At 40.9% G+C, this 18,909-nt stretch overlaps 1 protein-coding gene across 3 annotated transcripts in view; it reads left to right on the forward strand.

The window, feature by feature from the left end:
* XRCC4 (X-ray repair cross complementing 4) overlaps nucleotides 1–15,299 on the forward strand; it is a 142,095-nt gene extending 126,796 nt beyond the window's left edge. For all 3 annotated transcript variants that reach the window (XM_058864098.1, XM_058864097.1, XM_058864099.1), the window contains exon 8: nucleotides 14,581–15,299. In XM_058864098.1, the coding sequence (XP_058720081.1) occupies nucleotides 14,581–14,686 (106 nt within the window). In that variant the 3' untranslated portion in view covers nucleotides 14,687–15,299. The remainder of the gene's footprint in view (nucleotides 1–14,580) is intronic.
* The last annotated feature ends 3,610 nt before the right edge of the window (nucleotides 15,300–18,909 follow it).

Genomic DNA, 18,909 nt, shown 5'->3' on the forward strand with positions numbered 1-18,909 from the left:
TTGACGTAACAGTGGATTTTTTACAGTGGTTTGACAATCCTTTACAGATCCTGTAGCAGCTTTCATTCACTTAATTGTAAAATCCATTACAAATACTTTTCATTATCTAGGAAAATATATGCTCTATGATTGATTTCCAGGGTTTAAGGCTTTAGGGACAGGAGTTAAATTTTCAAAACTTTTCCTAATTTTTTTCCTAATACCCTAAAGAAAATGCTTTGTCTTATTACTTGGCTAATTTCCCTGAAATGTGGAATTGTGGAATGAGGTTTTGTTTAAACAGCTCCAGACTATGTATTGTGTTAATGCAGAAGATTTTAGGAGGCGTAAACTGTGTTCCAGTAAAAACACAGCAATAAAATTTGCAACCTACGACTCCTCTTTGATCAGTTAGATTCTTTGGGATTTGATTCCCAGCATTGCAGATTGGGTCAGTAATTGATAGTCCATTGTGCTGCCATATAATTCATAGGGTTTTTGGTGGGGTTTTTTTGTTTTTTGGGGTTTTTTTTTGCAAAACCACAGCAGAGGCACGACTGCCTCCTGGCCAGGGTGAAAGGACTGATTAGGCAACAGGAACTTGGATCCCTGAACTGCTTCTTCATGCTGGGCTCTCTCACTCTTGGCAGAGTCTGGAGCCGGAGGAGTTTGTAATCCTGGCTCAGCTGTTTGTGCACAGACAGAGCAGGGCTGTGATGTGGAAAGCAGCATCAAAGGGGAGGACAGTGGGGCAAGGCAGGACTGGAGGGCTGTCTGTGGGCAGGAATTAACCTGTGGCATGCACCAGTTAAAAAAAAACAAAAAACAACAAATCAAGCCATGAGAAATAAAACCCTTGTGATGCCTTTATGGTAAATTAACTAATCTAACCAAGCTACAAGTGCAATCTGTCTTTATGTCAGTGATAATCCCCTCAATTAAAAATAGGCATTGATTACCATGCCATCAGTGCAATGAGGGTCTGAGGAAATAGTTATATCTTTAGAATAAGGATTGGGTTTTTTGTTTGGTTTTTATTTTTTGTTTTGTTTTGGTTTGGTTTTTTTTTTCCTGTAGGGGAAATCTGCCACAGTCTCATTAAAGTATTATTCCACAGAGCTGTAGACAAAGAAATAGCTTATGGTTCAGATCAAATCTGGTAAATCCCCAACCTGGAATTACTCATCATTAGCTGCGTTAGTGAGTGTCGTTTTCCAAAATCAATTCTGTCATTTTGGATTATTTTCTGTGCGCTGTATGTCACAAGTGTTTATCTTGACAGAAAGCAAGATACACTCCTCTCTGTTCTAAAATTAACTGTTGGAGTTGAAAAATAGCATGTAAGGGTGAATTGCTATGATAAACGCATGTGAAGTTATTTTTCCATGTCTTTTGTTGAGGTAACTGTAGACCTGTTGGAAATTTCCATCAAACTTGAAACCATGTCCAGCTCAGAGGACTTGCCTGAAGTAATATTGATTAAATATCCCTCTGACACTCAGGTATAGAGAGAAAGGCAAATTTCATCATTTGGTTTTAAGAGATTCTTTTAGTGAGTTTCTGTTAGCACCGAAATTCAAGCCAAAGGGATCGATGTCCAGAAACAACTACCTTTAGGAAAAGGATTTTCTGAGAAAATGCTCTTTTTCACCTTGCTGTTATTGGTTTAATATTTACCCCTAGACTGTTCTTGGTGTATTCACCCAGAAACAGGAGTTCAGCTGTGGGGCAGAAACTGGAAAAGCTGGAAATAAAAACTATTCTGTCCCAGGACTCTTCTGTTCCCCTCTCTGACAAAGGCTCTTCAAAAAGAGATTTTAATCGGAGCTTAGGACCTGTATATTCTGCCTGGCAAATGTATAAAACTAAATGCCTGTCTTTCCATCAAGTGTTAGACAAATCCCAAAACCCAGCTGTGTATGTGGCGTGTTCTGAAAGGGAAATTTAAAGGGCTATTTTTTTCTGTGGTTGGGAGGACACTTTTGAAAGCTCAGGTGCAGAGGGGAGAATAATCTGCATTTCGGGTGGAGTGTGTTGCAGTATTCATTCATACTGGATGTAAGGCTCGTGCTGAACATGCCATTCCATTTTGTCAGCATTCCTTTTTTTCACGTCTCTTCCCAAAACCCTGTGACTTAAGTTAAGTGACGACTCTCTGGCAATGTGTGTGGTTTACTCTCTGAAACAGTCACATCTAAGACAGAGCAGTGCAGCACTGGTGACAGGAACATTGCACAACAAATTTCAGGAAGGGCAGTGGGGGTTGCTAAGCATTTTATCTGTTGGGAGTAGGAAAAATACTGTATGTGGATGAGTGTAATTAGGTCATTGGTTTATGTGCCCAAAGCCCTAGTTTCCCAATGTTTCTTAGAATTAACGTGGATGTATATTTAATGTGTGTCTTTGATTTGGCTGAAAAGCATAGCCAGGCAATCCCCTGTTGCCTATACATAATTGTAAGCGTATATTTATCTACAGAACTCCACAGACATAGATTATTCCAAGGAGGATTGGCAACAACTCTTCCTCAATAGACTCCAGTTTCAGATACAGATTTCCAGGCTCTGGAACACCTTTGGTGCTACAGAACTCCCTGGATATCTGTCTTTTAATGAGCGAGCTCAGGGGGTCTGTGGGCCACAGTTACTCCTTGGATTTCTCCTGGAGGTGGGATACTCCAGGATGTGACGAGTGCTGGAGCCCAGAGGCTGCAAGGCTGGCCAGGCAGCACTTGGATTTTCTTCCCAACAACTTGAATTCAGTTTGCTGTTTCCAAATCTCTTGTTTAGGGCTGCTTTGTTTTCCCTTGGACAGTAGGGCTGCAGCCTGGTCTTGCAAAATAGCCATTAACACGGCATGTTTTACTTACTTGTGCTTTTTGCATTAACTACAATCTTGCCAGGACTCTCTATTGTGATTTCTCTTGGTGGTAGCACCCCTGGGGTGGAAGATTAGGTGGGGAAGAACCCGTGCAGCTGCAGCTGGGGAGGGGAATATGTGAGAGGCACAGCCCTGCAGCCCCCAGGCCAGGGGAGGAGGTGCCTGGGGGTCTGGGGAGCACAGATCCCACTCTGGAGCAGGTTTGGTGGGAATGGTGTGACCCCCACAGTTTGGGGGGTTCCTGAGGGGCTGACCCCATGCATACAGGGATCCACACTGGAGCAGGGAAGGAATGTGAGGAGTCCAGCCCCTGAGGAAGAAGGAGCAGCAGAGCCCACCTGTGATGTCCTTGCCCTGCTCAGCTGAGGACAGGGCAGCTTTGATGGGCACTTGGGTGTCCAGCTGGGATCAAACCACAGCATTCTTAATTCCACGTGGATTTTTTTCTTTTTTCTTTCCTTTTCCACCTCCCCCCAGAAGATCCTCTTCATTTCCTGTTGCACAAAGAAGCACTTGTGAGCACATCAGCTCAGCAAAGCCCTCAGTGACTCTGGAGCTATCTTCTCCATTAAAGGAGCTCATTTTTGGAAAGGGCAGCGACACGTCATCCACTGCAGCTTCTGCTGCAGTGTGGTGTACTTAACCTTCTAAAAAACCTTTCAAAAACCCACTCCCACCACCAGAAGCTGCCTATGCTCTAGCTGGCAGGGCTCCAGCTTCTCCCAGTTGGGACCAGGCTGGGTTCCTGCCCTGCTGCTGCTGCTCTCACCTGCTGGGTTTCACCTCTTGGGATTTGCCACCAAGATGTGCCAGACACTGAGGGTGGGAGCAAGCCCTGAAATGCTCAGGGTGGGAAAATGGGTGTTTTTGGCAGGGTTTTGGGGCAGGCAACACAGCTGGGCAGTGTGACCACGCCAAGCCTGTGCCAGGAGCAACTTTGTGAGGGGTGGTGTGACACCTGCTCACCCCTCCCCAGCTGCCACCATCACCCTGCCTGCAACAGCCTCTCCAGAAATGGGGTTTTTGCCCAAACTTGCACTGCTCTGTGTGGTCCTCAGGAGCCCCATGCCTTCCTCTCCCTCACCCAGCTTTGTAACTCTTCCATTTTTGATCGTTCTGCAGGTATTTAATCATCATTAAGGCATTTTTAGCAGCACCGTGGCTTCATCAGCATGGAGCTGTGTGGAGGCCAGTCAGCCTTGGTGAGGCAGGACGGTGTCTGTGAGGGAATCTGAATCCTCTGGGCTTTTTGCTTTGAGGAGAAATTATTCCCTTTATTGATTTAATTCTAGCTGCTTGCCTCGTATCGATCTGGACTGGTCACCAGAGACAGTTTCACTGGAGTTTTTGTCTTTTCAGGCAACTGTTGGAAGGCCAAAAAAAAAACCCAACCCACTCCTTTGAATTAGGCATCATCTGCTAGAAAGGTTTTCTGGGAATACCTGGTTTTGTCACACTCCTGTTGCCTAATTTGGGTTTGCTGACACGTAATAGACACGCAGAAGTGCTGAAGATGAATGACTCGATGTGATGAAGCAGTAACTTCCCCTGCCCCTGAGGCTTCATTCCTCGTTTTTTTTTGATCCTAACTTCAAAAGGATTGTCCTGGATGTTTTTGCCATCCCGTTTTTCATCGCTCTCTGCAAAAGGGGGGACGGATGGTTTTATCCCCTCTTGTTTTTGGAAGCAGCAATAGAGAAATCTTACAAGAGGTATTTCCTTCCATGATTTTCTGCTGTTAAAAGCCTTGGGGAGAACTTTGTGTTTTCTATTAGGCCCTAGTCCACATCCAAACCTTCTGAACCCTCTGATTTTTGTAGTGCTGGGACCATGTCTAGGATGCTTACAGGAACTTCTTAGTACATAAATTCTGCCTGGGATCATGAGCATTGCTCACTGCTCTGGTTTTGTACAGCTTTAATAATCAAATAAGAGTTGGTTTGTTTTTTTTCTCCTTTATACTTTGTCTTGCAGCTCTTTCACCTGCCTGTTAAGCTCTTGCTGTTAACAAGAACCAGTTGGGTGGACATCAAACTGAGAAAAAAGGACATCAAACTGTGAGAAAAGGGCAGGAGCAGCCTCCTTTTCTGCAGGGACAGAAATCAGAGACAACACCACTGAAATTTCCCTCACCCCACCAGGGCCTCGTTGTACTTTTTTCACCAGCAATACCAAACTTATTCTTCCCATTTGTAATTTTATTGGGGGTTTATAGAGTATTGTGGTGCTCTGCAGTTAAATGGTCTGTTCTCTTGCATTCCCATCAGAAAACTGAAACTTCTTTTCCTTCTAGGAGGGAAAGTGTAGGCTCCAAAGAGTTATGTTAAGCTTGTAACTCAGCAATTTGACAACACCAGACCCTCGTTGTAATGGCTCCTGCTGGTGCCCACCAGGTATAAAATGAGCTTCTGTTACTCTAGCCTAAATATTTTTATTACAATTAGCAACACCGAGGATGAAAATGTAGAATGGCTTAGAAACCTGGCTGGTAAATTATATTAAAAGTGATTTTTGTAATTTAACAAGAAGTTAAGCTGAGCTCAAAATGAAAACCTGTGCTTCAGACTGAATTCTGATTTTTTTTTCTCCCTAATGATGCCAGGAATACCTTTGGTCTGCCAGATTTATTGGGAAACCTTTGAAACAACAATTTTTATTTAAAATAGTGCTTTAAAATAAGCTTTTAAACAGCTCTTTGAACAACTAGGTCTTTTAAATGTTTTGCATCACTCTGTGCTCTCTGAACTGCCCATTCTGAACATGAGATTTTATCCCAGGCTGTGAACTGCTCTTTTAGATGGCAATTCCTGTGTCTTGCTCTTTCACCTTCCGTTCCTCTCTCTCCTTTGCAAAAATACCCATTTCAGACAGATTCAGAATGCTCAATCTGCCACAATCTTAATTAACAGCAGACAGTGTCTTCCTGGTGCCTTTGGGCCATGAACCTCCTATTGATCCTTATTTCTGATTTCTGTAAAATGAGTATCTAATTTTGATACTAATTTGTTTTCTTCTCAAAAGAAAACAGTTGGGACATCAGGTGAGGAGGTGTCCTTGAAAAATATGCATTACTCTTCCCCTTTTTCCCTGTACCACAGGGCAGATAAAACCACATGGGTTCCCACTGAGTGGAGCTGTTACCCGTGCCTCAAGATCCAGGTGCAGCTCCATTTTCAGTGCTGTTTTCTGGGTTGTTTTACCCAGGCAGCACCACACATAATCATGTGTGAAGCATGATTATTCTCCTCTGATTGACACCTGCCTTCTCCTAATAAAGTCCCAGTTGCCCCACCTGCACGGTGTTCCCTTTTCTCTTAATGCTTTTAATGTAAGATGAAAAATTCCTTTACAGCACCGTGCTGGAACTTAACAAAAAGGCAAACTATCTAAAATTTTTCAGTGGTGGTGCAGCACTGGGACTGTTTTCAAGGCTCTCTTGTGGATTAAAACTGTATAAAACTGCGTAATGTTTGTGGTTTGGATGCTGCTTTGAACCAGAGCAGTAGAAGAAAATTTTCTGCACATACTTTAGGTCTGTACTAATATGTCAGAACTGAAGGTAAAAATCTGGCTTGGGCTGGAGCTGAGACATGTGTGTAAAGAGAATCGCTGTACACTGGTATCTAATCAATTTTGTCATGTCCTCATTGTATTCTGTGCTTTCTGCTGTGGTTTTGCTGTTCCTATACATGATGTGTGGGGTGTCTTTGAGACCCTGGGAGGTTTCCATGGCCTTGAGGGGACATGGGGGGCACTCTCTGTGAAAGGGAAATGCACTGCAAGTTTCTGGGAACACCAAAGGCAACCCAGGGAGCCTCCACAGTGCCATGGGACAGCACCTGGGCCAGGGGCTCTGGGCAGTGTTGAGTTGACCCAAGGACAGCTGTTCTCACACTGTGGATCATTTCCTTCTCTCAGCCTGTCTGACACAGCCTCTTTCCTCCTCACAGGAAGGTGCTGATTCCACCTCAACGCCACCCAAAATCGCTGAGTGGTTTGTTGTTGTGTTTTTTCAGCTAACACCAGGTGTGAAATATAACCTGCAGGTGTCCAGTGCAGGTGCTGAGCAGGCTGGAAGGGCTCTGGGACACCAGTGTCACACCTTCCTGTGTGATGAGCCTTGTAGTTCATCCTAAGCTTTACCCTCTCCTGATTTCCTGCTTCAGTGTCTCTGAAAACCTGGAGTCTGAGCAGCATCAGGTAGAGGGGACATGAGGTGTGTGGGTTCCCTGAAGCCTTGCCTTGATCCGTGGAGAGGTGGAAATGAGAAATTTCCGTTTCAGTCTTCACCTTTTCAGCTGGTGTCTCGTAGCTCCATCGGCTCCTTTGCCAAAAGGACGCGGGTGGCTAGCTGAAACAGGGGCTGGTGGCCCTTCTGGGCTCCTCTCCCTCCCACCTTCAGGGTGGATTGGCATCCCAGCTGGGCTGCCACTGGTTCCTGTGGTTCTGACCATCCACAGGAATAAAAGACAAAGCAGCTCATTAAGAAGAAAACCCCCCACTTTACAGTAATTTTCACAAAAGGAAACACACAGGGCCAGTCCCATCCCTTTGTTTAGACGGGGTTTTGTTTATTTGGAGGTGGTGCAACCTTTCTTAAAAATCTCATTCTCCAGACTCTTTGGCAGCATTTTCCCAGCAAGTAGTGAACTTGTGTGTTTGGTCTGAAAATTGCTGTTTCCCCTTCTTTTTGGTTTTTGGCTGTTTTTTTCCCCTCCCGTGTGTTTGAAGAGGTTTCAGCTCTCACAGGTGTCACTGTAGGCGATTGTTTGATCTTAATTATCAAAGCTTTGATCTCATTTCAGGAAAGTATGGATGAATTCAGATCTGTGGCTGGGGAGGGGTCAGGAGGAACACAGGGAGAGGCTGAATGGGAGTTAAGAGGCAGCGGAGAGGAAAGCACAGTTCTGAGTTCTAAAAACAATTTTATATTCAGTCGAAACCTACTGGGGGGGGGGGGGGAAGCTTGCAATGCTTCATCTGCTCTACCTTAGCTTGTAAATTGAATCCTACTCCCAGATTTATTGAGAACTCGCTGATGCTCTATATTTCTAAGTGCATTTTGTCATTAGAAAACACCTACATGAGTGATATATCCACATGCTCTACTGATCTAAAGTGGTTTTCTGCAATAAGCTGATTAAAGTGAGTGATCCAAGACCTGCTGAGCAGATCTGTGGATAATAGGTAATCTGGGCAGTAATGGGCTCCTGATGGTGCTCAGGTGTATGTGTACGAATTGTTCAGCAGGGAGAAAGAATGTGCTTAATTCAGTTGTAACAGGTTTTAAAAGATGGTTCTTTGGGTTGAGTCCAGGGATTCTCCTAAATCAGAGTGCCCCAGTCTGGTATTGAGAGAGAAATTTTCATCATACAGATGCTGAACTAGTCCATTTTTTCTTTCAGCATAATTTAAATGTTAATTTGTGGAGGGCGTGGTTCCATTCTTCAGCACTCAGAGCAGGAGGCTGAGCCCGTGGTTCTGGAGGCTCTGCAAGCTCAGACTTAACTTTAAACTAACTCCTGTTTTCCACCAGTTAAATACTCTTTTGTAATCTGTTTTAGCATGGCTCTCAGTTGTAGCTGCTGTGTGCAGTCACCAGATTTTGGGGTGGAAAACTCCATCCCTCCACACTCCACCTCGAGAGGAACACCAGGACACACATTCCCTACACAAGAAACCAAACCAGGAGTTCTTATTTTCCCTCTGAGGTCTCTGTGATCACCCTGAGGGGTAGGAAAGGGTTAGGGAGACCCAGCAGCCCCAGGATCTGACAGCCTGGAGCAGGATTGTGACACAGTTTAGCCAGTTCTGATGTTATATAAATGTATCTGTGGTAAATAATGACCATGAGAAACATCTCCCAGCATTTGCCAATAGATTTTCAGCGCACTGGATTTATGGAAGGCCTTGACAAAATTCCTAAACAAACCAAGTTTTTCCTTCACTCTGTACTTTTGTAGCTGTGATTAAGAGGTTTGTGTTTTTTCCCCAGTGAAGGCAGTGGTGCTGGTGTGTTCCTCGAAGTGCATGTGGTCTAGTTTATTTAAGCAGGAAGGAGTTTAAGTGGAAATGAGCCACAGAAATGTGTGCCACTTGTCTAAAACAAACATGGTTTAGGCTTTTTTCCCTGTAAGTGACATCTATTATTACATTTTTAAGTAGATCTTTGTTAGTAAGCATCTGTAAGCGTGTTTGATCAGATGGAAAGATCCAAGCCTGTATTTATATTGCTAAACCAGAATGTTCTCTTGACATAAGGACCTGCACCAATGCCAGCTGAAGTTAATTGGGAATTTGCAACTCAAAGGATGTAAATCCCTAAAAAAGTTTCTGTTTTGTAGGATTAAACAAATGCAGTGGATGAACAGAAATGTTAAGAACTGATCTAGACCAATTATTGGGAATTACATCAGATATTAAAATTATGTCATTAACAGATAAATGTGAGCATCTTCTCAATATGGAAGATTGTTGGCTCTTTCTTGCTGCAATCAGTCTGTCAATTTACAGGCTATTTGAGGGATTCCAAGTTCACTTTCCTCCCTCTGGAGGATTCCAAGGATATGTGAACTAAAAAAAACTCACACAACTTGCACAAGCATAAAACAAATCCATCCCACTTTTGGTGGTTTCTGGTCCCAGAGAACGAAGAGCCTTTCTTGCAGGAGCTGAAGATATAATTTAAAATCGTCCTGGGTTTTGGAGTTTTGCTTTAAGTTGTGTTTTTTGGAGGGAATTCCAAGCTTCCCCAGCAGTGATGGAAGCAGTTGCAGATTGGCCTCCAGCCAGAAGTGGGAGCTTATTAAGAAGCATTGAAAATATTCTTCATTAACTGTGAAATTGGACAAGATGTTTGTTTTTATTGTTGTTGTTGTTGTTGTTGTTGTCATTGTCTGTTTGTTGACCTCAAAGGAGACTAGACTTGCTCGACACGCTGAGCTCAGGGAAATGCAGGAACGCCTCAGGAATTGTTCTATTCAGCTATTTCCTGAGTATTTTTCTCCAGTTTCTATGAATTTGTCTTGGTATCCAAATATGGATTGGGCTCTGATGATCTCTGATACCACTGCTCTCCTCAGATGGCTGAAATCAACACCAAAAATAATTCTCAGTTTCTTCACTAACTTAGGGAAAAGTCCCTCAACTCTAATTTCAAGTGGTGAAGTTGAATGTGCCCAGCAAGTTCTTCAAGACTTGATAGGATTTACATTTTGCAGGATTATTTAGAAGTATATGGGCCTGCTTTCATATAATTTCTAGGAGTAAATGCCAGCAAAAACCGTATCTGTAAACTGATACTACTGCCAAAACGTAAAACATTTTATTTTGCTTTTCCCATTCTACATTGAATTAAAAAGAAAAATGCCTCTACAATTTACCTTACATTATAGTCACTCTAGCATATCTTTGAGGGGGAATACCATCATATTTTTAATCACATGTAGCTCCCATTTAGCCTACCCACATTTTTAAATATTCCATTTTAAAGAGCTCTGTCTGCATGGAGTGTTCTCAATGCATCATTTGGGCCTCAGAAATTGGAAGTTCCTGTGTTAATGCTCTCAGAGTTCTCTGTCCATGAGCTGCTGCTGCCATACATTTTTATGATTCTGAATAAAGTGTGTATCAGATTTTATCCTCTGTTATTGTCTAGTCATGGTATTAAGCCTTCATTAAGATTCAGATCCAGGTGAACCAGGCAGGGGAAGGATGTACAGACTGAGAAATTTGGATGCTGAGAGCTGAGATCCCCTCTCTTGCTACAATGCCAGCTCATGGTTGGAATCAATTATTTTAAGTACTAAAAAATGAGGGAAGTAATGCAGCTGTTCAGGGGCACAATCCTGGATTACTCAAGTTTCCTGGGAAACCTTTCCATCCACATTGGTTTGCGAGGGTTTTTCTCTTTCCAAATGCCATCAGAGTTGGGCAAAACTTGGGTAGAGTCATAACCAGAGTGAGGCAGAGCAAAGTGCAAGGACACCTCACCTTTCCTGAAAATAAAGGTTTTTTTGGTGCAGCTTCTGCAGAGCCGTGGCCCTGAGCGGCTCTGGGTTCCTGGGCTGTTGGGTAAGGAGAGCCTTGCGTGTCTTCTGCTGCTCACAGCTCTTACTCAGCTCTGGAAAGAAATATCTGGTCATGTAACCACTTTCCTCCAGATCTGGGGCCAGAATCTCAGCTGGTGCAAGTCAGCAGAGCTCCACTGACATTATTAGTGCTGCAGTGATTCACACCAGCTGTGGGTCTGGTCTTCTGTCTTAATTTATGAACTAAATGTCAGGAAATATGAAATGATCTCTTATAGTCAGCAGTTCTCCAGATGTGTTAATGGAGTTTAAGTTTAACAAAAGGCAAGACTTCAAAAAAAAGAGATCCAGTAGAAGAATAAACTTTCAGGAGGAGTGCCTTACTTATGGGCTTCTAGGAAACAGAGGGCTGTGCAACTCGCTGCAACTTAAAGAAATTAACTCAGTTATGCATCAGGATATGGTAATACAGCCTCTCTGAGAAATCCAAAATAATTTGGATTAACAGAGCAGGCTGCTGACATTCAGTGAGCAGCTGCCACGCAAGTGGGAATCACCAAGTCTGGCAACAAAAATTAAGTTGCTGATGAGCTTTGTGTGAAGAGCCTAATGCCTCCGCTCTGCAAGTGGGGCTGGGTTTTTTCAGAGGCACAGCGCTGCAGCTTTTGGAGATTAAATGAGGACCATGTTGTTACAAGGACACAGAAGCTTAATAGTTCTCACTGTGCAATGTGAAAACTCAACAGTGGCTTGGCTTAAAGATGTGATCTCATGGATGGTGTTGAAAACTGTTATTTTAGCCAGTGAAGATGGTTGTTGACGTTGCTTAAGCCCTGTCAGGCTTCCTTGTCCAAATCAGAAAACTCTGGAACAGCTGAAACCTCACAGCCAACAAATGTGGGGTCTCAGAGGTCTTTTAATTCTCTTATGCCTGAATAATATATAAGCATATGCTCAAAAAAAATCCCAAACAAACCTGAAATATCCTGTGGTGGCACAAAGGCCTCCACAACCTAATTTATTTGCTAATGAGACCTTTCAGAATTAATTTAAATGATCAGTGTGTGGCTCCACCCTATGGAGCCATGTTGTTCGTGTTGTTCTCACTGGAGGTGGACCCACAAAGGTAAAAGAGCAGCACACCTTCAGTGGTTGAACCTGATAACCCTCTGCTGGTCCTTGGTGCCTGTATTTTATTTTTAAATAAGTTGATTTCTAGCCCCCAGAGCAGCGTGGGATGCTCTGAAGTCATTGGTGAAGAGCCCAGGTCTGTTTCACAGCTAATCCCAGGGACTTTTGGTGAGGCAAATTATCTGTTCAGGTGTCAGAAGGAATATAAAGGATGCTTGGCACAATTTGTTCAGGCCTGAAGAAGAGCGTTTTGGAAGAGTCCTCAGAGAAAGCTCGTTAGACTTTCAGAGAAATGCCATCATCTGAAGATAGCAATATATTGAATTTGGAGGGGTTTGCAGAGCTGGAGTGGCAGAGAGAGTGGCGAGGAAACCCTTCTGATGCCTGGGGAGCTCTTAGGAGGTGGCGGCATCCAAGAGTCAGCATTTATTGGTTTTTGCTGATTGCCCTGGGGCACAGCAGAGATGAAATGGAACTCATTCCCCAGCTCCAGGAAACACAGAATTTTCACAGCTCTGAGCCTCCAAGGGGCTGGGGAACTTGCAGTGGGAGTTGTGCAGTGCCTGGTGTCTCAGAGAGCTCATTCCCCTGTGAAATTGCCATGTTTTATAGAGACTCCTGCTCCCTAGAGATTCCTAGGTAGGAGATATGGAAAAATTTACTTCTGAAAATGGCTGAATTTTGACCAACAGTACTGACTTCACCACACGGAGCAGCTGAAGGCAGATGCTCGAATCAGTCTGAAAATTAGGATTTCATGGCGTGCCTCGTTTCACAGAGTCCTCACAGGGCAGAGCTCCCCACCACCTCTGTCTAGTTCTTCCCATCCTGGGTAACACATGAATTTTTCACCTTTTTGTCAAAATTGCAGCAGTGTAATAAACCTGGGCACGAGTCGTCAACCCCTGTGGAGCTCCAGCCAGCCCCAAATCCTGCAGTACAGCACACGAGATCCGATCCCTGCTTCCCACGCCCAAAATGTGAAACATTTTGGTTTTTGTTTTTTCCATTCTACATTGAATTAAAAGGAAAAATACCCCTGTAATTTACCTTACATGGTAGTCACTCCAGGGTATCTCTGAGGGGGAATTCCTTCATATTTTTGTCCCTGCAGCCAGGTCCTGAGCCAAGGGGAGGAGATCACATCTTATTTTCAAGGCAGTGACTGATGCTGGAAACACACACCCCTGTGATGGATAAATCTCCCCTAAACTAGATTTAAAAAAAAAAAGAAAATAAGGTTTCTCTGTAAGATTCAGTTGTTTTTTATGGGTGGTGGGGTGGGAATTTTTTGTTTGTTTTGGTTTTGGGTTCTTTGTGTTTGTTTGTTTGTTTGTTTGTTTGCTTGTGTGGATTCCACCTGTATAAGAATAACGCCTGTTCCAAATGCCAGTTTTTCTTTTTTTGGAAACACAGGAAAAATCACCTTCCCAAGGCACAAGGGCAGAACTGGAATAATGTCTTGGAGAGAGAGCAGAAATAGGAAACATGGTCTCTTAGCATGATTTCTGCATCTCTGCTGCTCTCCCTAGCTCTCCATCTGGAAATTGTGGGTGAAATGGTCACTCTCAGGCTGTTCAAAAAACTTCCAGCAGAGCAGGGGGAGCGGTGGCATTTATAAACTGAATTTCCTCTGCTTGCTTTGCCGCCCCAGCGAGCAATTAATAATTTATGTGTATATATTATACATAGTAATATGTAATACAAAATAATAATATATAATATATAATAATTATTATTAATAGTTTCTAATAATATTTTCATAATTATATTTAAATATATTAAATTATATTTGTATTAATTATATATATTTTATATATGTTATATATTATATATTATGTGATATTAATAATATACTACTAATATTATATTATTAGTATATAATTATATATTATATATTTATATATCTATAATATATAATATATCTATAAGATATAATATATAACATATAAAATAGATATTATATATAATACATATAATATATAATATATAATTATATATCATAATGTATTAATAATATTATATTATAATGCATTAATAATATTTGATTAAAGTATACTAATTAAATTATATTAATATAATTGTATTATATATTATCTATATAAAATATATATTATATTATATTATATTACATTACATTACATTACATTACATTATATTATATTATATTATATTATATTATTAATACATATATTATATATGTATATGCATATATTATATATGTATATACATATATACATATATTAATAATATATGAATATAAATATATTTAAATATCACTATAAAATAACATTATTAAAGCTATTAATAATAATTATGGCTTGTTATTATTATTTAATAATATTTTTAATTTAATTTAAATTACTAAGTTAATAAGTAATTAATACTGATAATTAATAAAATATAATAAACTATAGATTTATAAAATCTAAGCTACTAAAATTTAACAATTAACTTTCCTCTTAGATGTAGCCTGAAATAAAACAAACACAAAATGAGTTGGAATCATTTATAATCTCCTTCCAAATTTGTCTCACCTCCCTCTGCTTTTTGTTTCCAGGCCTGGCCCGGCCTCGCAGGCGATGTCGGGGCAGCGCTGCCCAGATTGGGATCTGGAAACCCTGGAGAACTCCTGTGAGCCAGAGGACCTCTTGGAGGACATGTAGCCACCTGTGGGCTGGGAAAGGGGGCACTGCTGCTTCCCCCAGGGAGAAGCCATAAACTAAAAAGCTTTTTTTTTTTTACAGAGCAGAGCCAAAATCTTTGCTGTGAGGCTCTAAACCCTCCTGGGCCGCGCTTCTCCCGCCCTTGCAGACCCTTGGCCCTGCTGCACCTCATCTGCGCAGGGCTAAAAGTTGAGTTGAGCCTCTGTGTAGAGCTTTTATCACCGGCATGTGGGAAGGGAGAGCTCTGTGGATGTGTTCTTGCATCTTCCCAGCCTCTGACGGTGTTCAGGATTCACCATTTCCCATGAGGTGATCCCAGTGTTCTCAGCCTTTCCCAGCTCAGCCCAGACATGGTCTGGATAAATCAGCTTTATTCGAGGTGCAGATGTGATCTTGGAATGGTCTGTTCTGAGCCAAAGCATACAAAGAGATGTCCATTTACTTGAGGGCACTGTGCATTATCAGGTATTCCTGCTTTTGGGAGTAAAGTGCTACTCAAGTTGATATTAACTCTATTTTAACATTCTGTAGAAACCCACGGCGTTTAAAATTGTGATTTTTTGATACTTCGGCTTTTTTCCTTAAGGTGATTTCTAAAAAAAATACAAAAAAAAATAAAATGCACTTGAAAAATAAATCAAATTTGTCTTTATTTGTTAGACACTATGAGTAAAGGCAGTGATTGTGAAAGGATGTTAATACCTGAGTCTGTCTTGCCCCAAACTGATGCATTCATTTAGATTTAGATTTAGTTTTAAGGCTTCACCAAAACAAAGTTGACATGCATTTACCTTTTTTCAGTGGTCAAAATGAAGAGCTAAATGTAGATCTCGAGTTTCTGCTTTGCAGTTTCAAGAGTTTCTTGTTAAAGACAGAAAGTTCTTTCTGCAGAAGGAATCCCACTGAAGTCAGCTGCTGAAATCTTCTGTGCTCTGTGGGTTGCAGAGCTCTTTGGTGGAATACTTGATATTTCTGCAGTGTCTCTGATTCTGCCAGAATTCCATCCTACATTCAATTAAAAGCATCCCTGACAATATTTCACACAAAAAAATGGGGATCTGGGAATATTGTATTTAAGCACGCCTCTCTGAAAAAAAAACACGGTCACAGCGTTTAAAAGTCACAAAGGGCTTTGGGATGGCGTTATAAATCACATAGCAAAAATAAGAATGGCCAAAATATTTTGCTTGCTAAAAGGGCTTTGTGCCTGGGAAGTGACAGGGCCACAAAAGAGCCATTCATGCACCCATTCATAGGCACAGCCTGATTTAAAATCTTCCAGTGCTGATCTGACAATGCTTTCAGCAAAAGCTTGTCCATGGTTTCAGTTTGGGAGTGAAAATGTTCCATGACTTCACCTGGAGTGCCAGAGCCTTGGCTGTGCCTGCAGCAGAAAATGCAGGTGAATGGAGCTGAGCATCCCACAGAACTCCCCACTGTCAGGAAAATGATGGGTTTCTAATAGTAAAATGTTCTTGTGCAAATAGGAAATGTTACACGCCGTAAAGTCTGTCTGAGTGTTCTTTTCTCTCCTTTTTTTGTTTATTTTTGAGGTATTTTTAAATTATTAGTTTGTTTGGTTTTGGGTTTTGAGGGGTTTTTCTTGTTTTTTTGTTTTTGTTTTGTTTTGGGTTTCTTTGGTTCTTTGGGGGTTTTTTTATTGTGTTTTTCTGGTTTTGGGTTGTTTTGTTTTGTTTTGTTTTGGGGTCTTTTTAGGGTTTTTGTTCGTTTTTTTTTTTTTGTTTGTTTGTTTGTTTTTTGAGAGTTGCAGAGCCAGGCCAGGAGCCAAGCAGAAAATTCCTTGGTGGGGCATTCCCACCTTGGTCTGTGTGAGCTCAGTTGTGCTGTCTGGGGGTGGGAAGTAATAATAATTTAATATTCATTATAATAGCTATTATTATTATTATTATTATTATTATTATTATTATTATTATTATTATTATAACTAAAATAAATATTATTATAAACTAATATTAGAAAATACAAATAATAATTATTAATAACAGTTATTCTTTAATAATATGATCTTTAAATTAACTTTAGCTACTAAATTAATAAGTAATTAATACTAATAATTAATAAAATCTAATAAACTATGAATTAATAAAATATAACCTACTAAAATCTAATAATTAATCTAATATTCGGTGTTGCTTGGTTGTCGCTGAGAAAAGCCAAGGTCTTTGCCATCCCTCCACGATCTGGATTTAATCCTCACTCCATTCACCCTCCTCTTTAGCAGATCTACCAAACTGAGACTTATTTTGTTTTGTGAACAGGGTTCTCTTTGTTTGCCAGGTGTGAAGATGTCACATCACTCAATTGCTTCTTCCCTACCCAAAATGACAGGAGACAAAAGAGAGAAAAATGCCCAGAAATGGGTGTTTCAAGGCAGAAACTTAACCAAACTTACAAATTACAGACCAGATCCCAAGGATTCTTTATTAACATTTCCCCTACAAATTTCCTACAAATGATTTGCCTGGTAATTTTTTTTTTTTTTCCCACCAGTTTAAACTGTATTTATGGGGGGAGATAAAAGATGCAGTTATTTTGCAGAAGGAAAAAACATGTTTTCATCAGAGGCCTGGACTCATCTAGAGATTTTTACCTTTAATGTGAGTGCTTGAACAGAGTGTGTGTTGTCATGCAAAACAATTTGCTATTTGAGGTCTGAGTTCATCAATTTTGAAAGGCACAGCTCACAAATATTTCTTTTCAAGAGAGGGAAAATAAAGTTCTGGACCGAAAAAAAACCCCAAAACCCAAAAACCCCATGAATTCCTGAGGAAGTGCTGCATAAAGCGTTGCCTTTGGCATGATAATGTCAGTTTGATTTTGAGATAATGTTTTGACAATCTGTATCACTATTTTAACTACTATTCTCACCGCTATTCCCAGAAGCAGACACTCGTGTGTGTCTCTGTGTGTGCATCAGATTCTCCCTCTCTTTGTGCCCGTGCTGTATAAATGACTGTGTGTATAAATGTGAAATTTATTTAATATATTTTATTTAAATTACATTTAATATATTTATTTCTCTGGAAGTATTTAGGGCGGTGTAGCTGACAGCTGCTGCAGTTTGATCCATCAGCCTGGAGGTGCTTGAGGGAAGAAAAAGTCTTTACACGTGGGGGATTCAGGTGCTGATAAATGTTTATGGCAAAGATTCTTCTTAATTTTTTTTGCCTGTTTTTCTGGGAAAAATAAAATATTGGCATGGTGAAGTCAAAATGGGAGGAAAACAGGGCAATAAAAGCATGTCCAGGCTGCTTAAGAGACTGAAGGTGATATATTTGAACTTCTTCTGAGCAATCCTAATTGAGAAAAATGCCCAGGGTCTCGTTACCCTACTGAGAGAAGATCAATCCTCTTCAATCCTCTCAGCAAGTGCTACTTTCCTACTAAATATTTTCCTGCTCTGATTTTATTCTAATTCCCTTCACAAAGTCTGCCCCCTCATAAAATCTTACTCCTAAATTTCCTTTGGATGATCTGTCATCCTCCATCTCATCTTTTTTTTATTATTATTTATTTTTTATTTTTTCCCTTACAATGTTGGTCAGCATCTGAATTTTCATCCTTTTCTGACCATTAAACCATTTCCCTGCTGTTATAATTACACTCCAGGATCAATTTAATTAGTGAAAGTCATCAGGATTCATCTGCTACTGTCAGGAAAACGAAACTGTATTTTTGAAGACCAACACTTTTAAGAAGGAAAACGCTGAGCTGGAGGAAGATTGTTTCTGGAGATCCCTAGCAATGAGTTCTGGGGTCAGCCTCATTGAGCATTTTCACCAGTGGCATTGGAACAAAAAGCAGGAATTGCATTGAAACCTCTTGAAGATGTGGATCTGGGAATCCTGGCACTGTCTGGTCTTGAATTTCATGCAGTCCCACTGGGCAGAGGTGACAAAAGTAATGAGAAATCACTTTTTTTTTTCTTTCCTGGCTTCTCGTATCATCCAAGGTGATGTTTGTGCAAGCCCTGGATTAAAAGGATGACCATTCTGCTTTAAGGTTCTTTCTTGGGAAGGAAACAAAGCTCAGTTTAGGGTTTTTTTTTAATGGTATTTGCCTTGTACAGAAATATTTAACCAGGGAAAATTTTGCCATCATTCCTGCAGCCTCACAGAGTCACTGGACAGGTGATTTTGGAAAGGGATTGTGAAAATTGTAAAGGTTTTCTTGTGAGACCCAATTTTGGGAATCAAACCAGT

This window comes from Poecile atricapillus, chromosome Z (assembly GCF_030490865.1).
Source record: "Poecile atricapillus isolate bPoeAtr1 chromosome Z, bPoeAtr1.hap1, whole genome shotgun sequence".
In the NCBI taxonomy this organism is placed as follows: Eukaryota; Metazoa; Chordata; class Aves; order Passeriformes; family Paridae; genus Poecile; species Poecile atricapillus.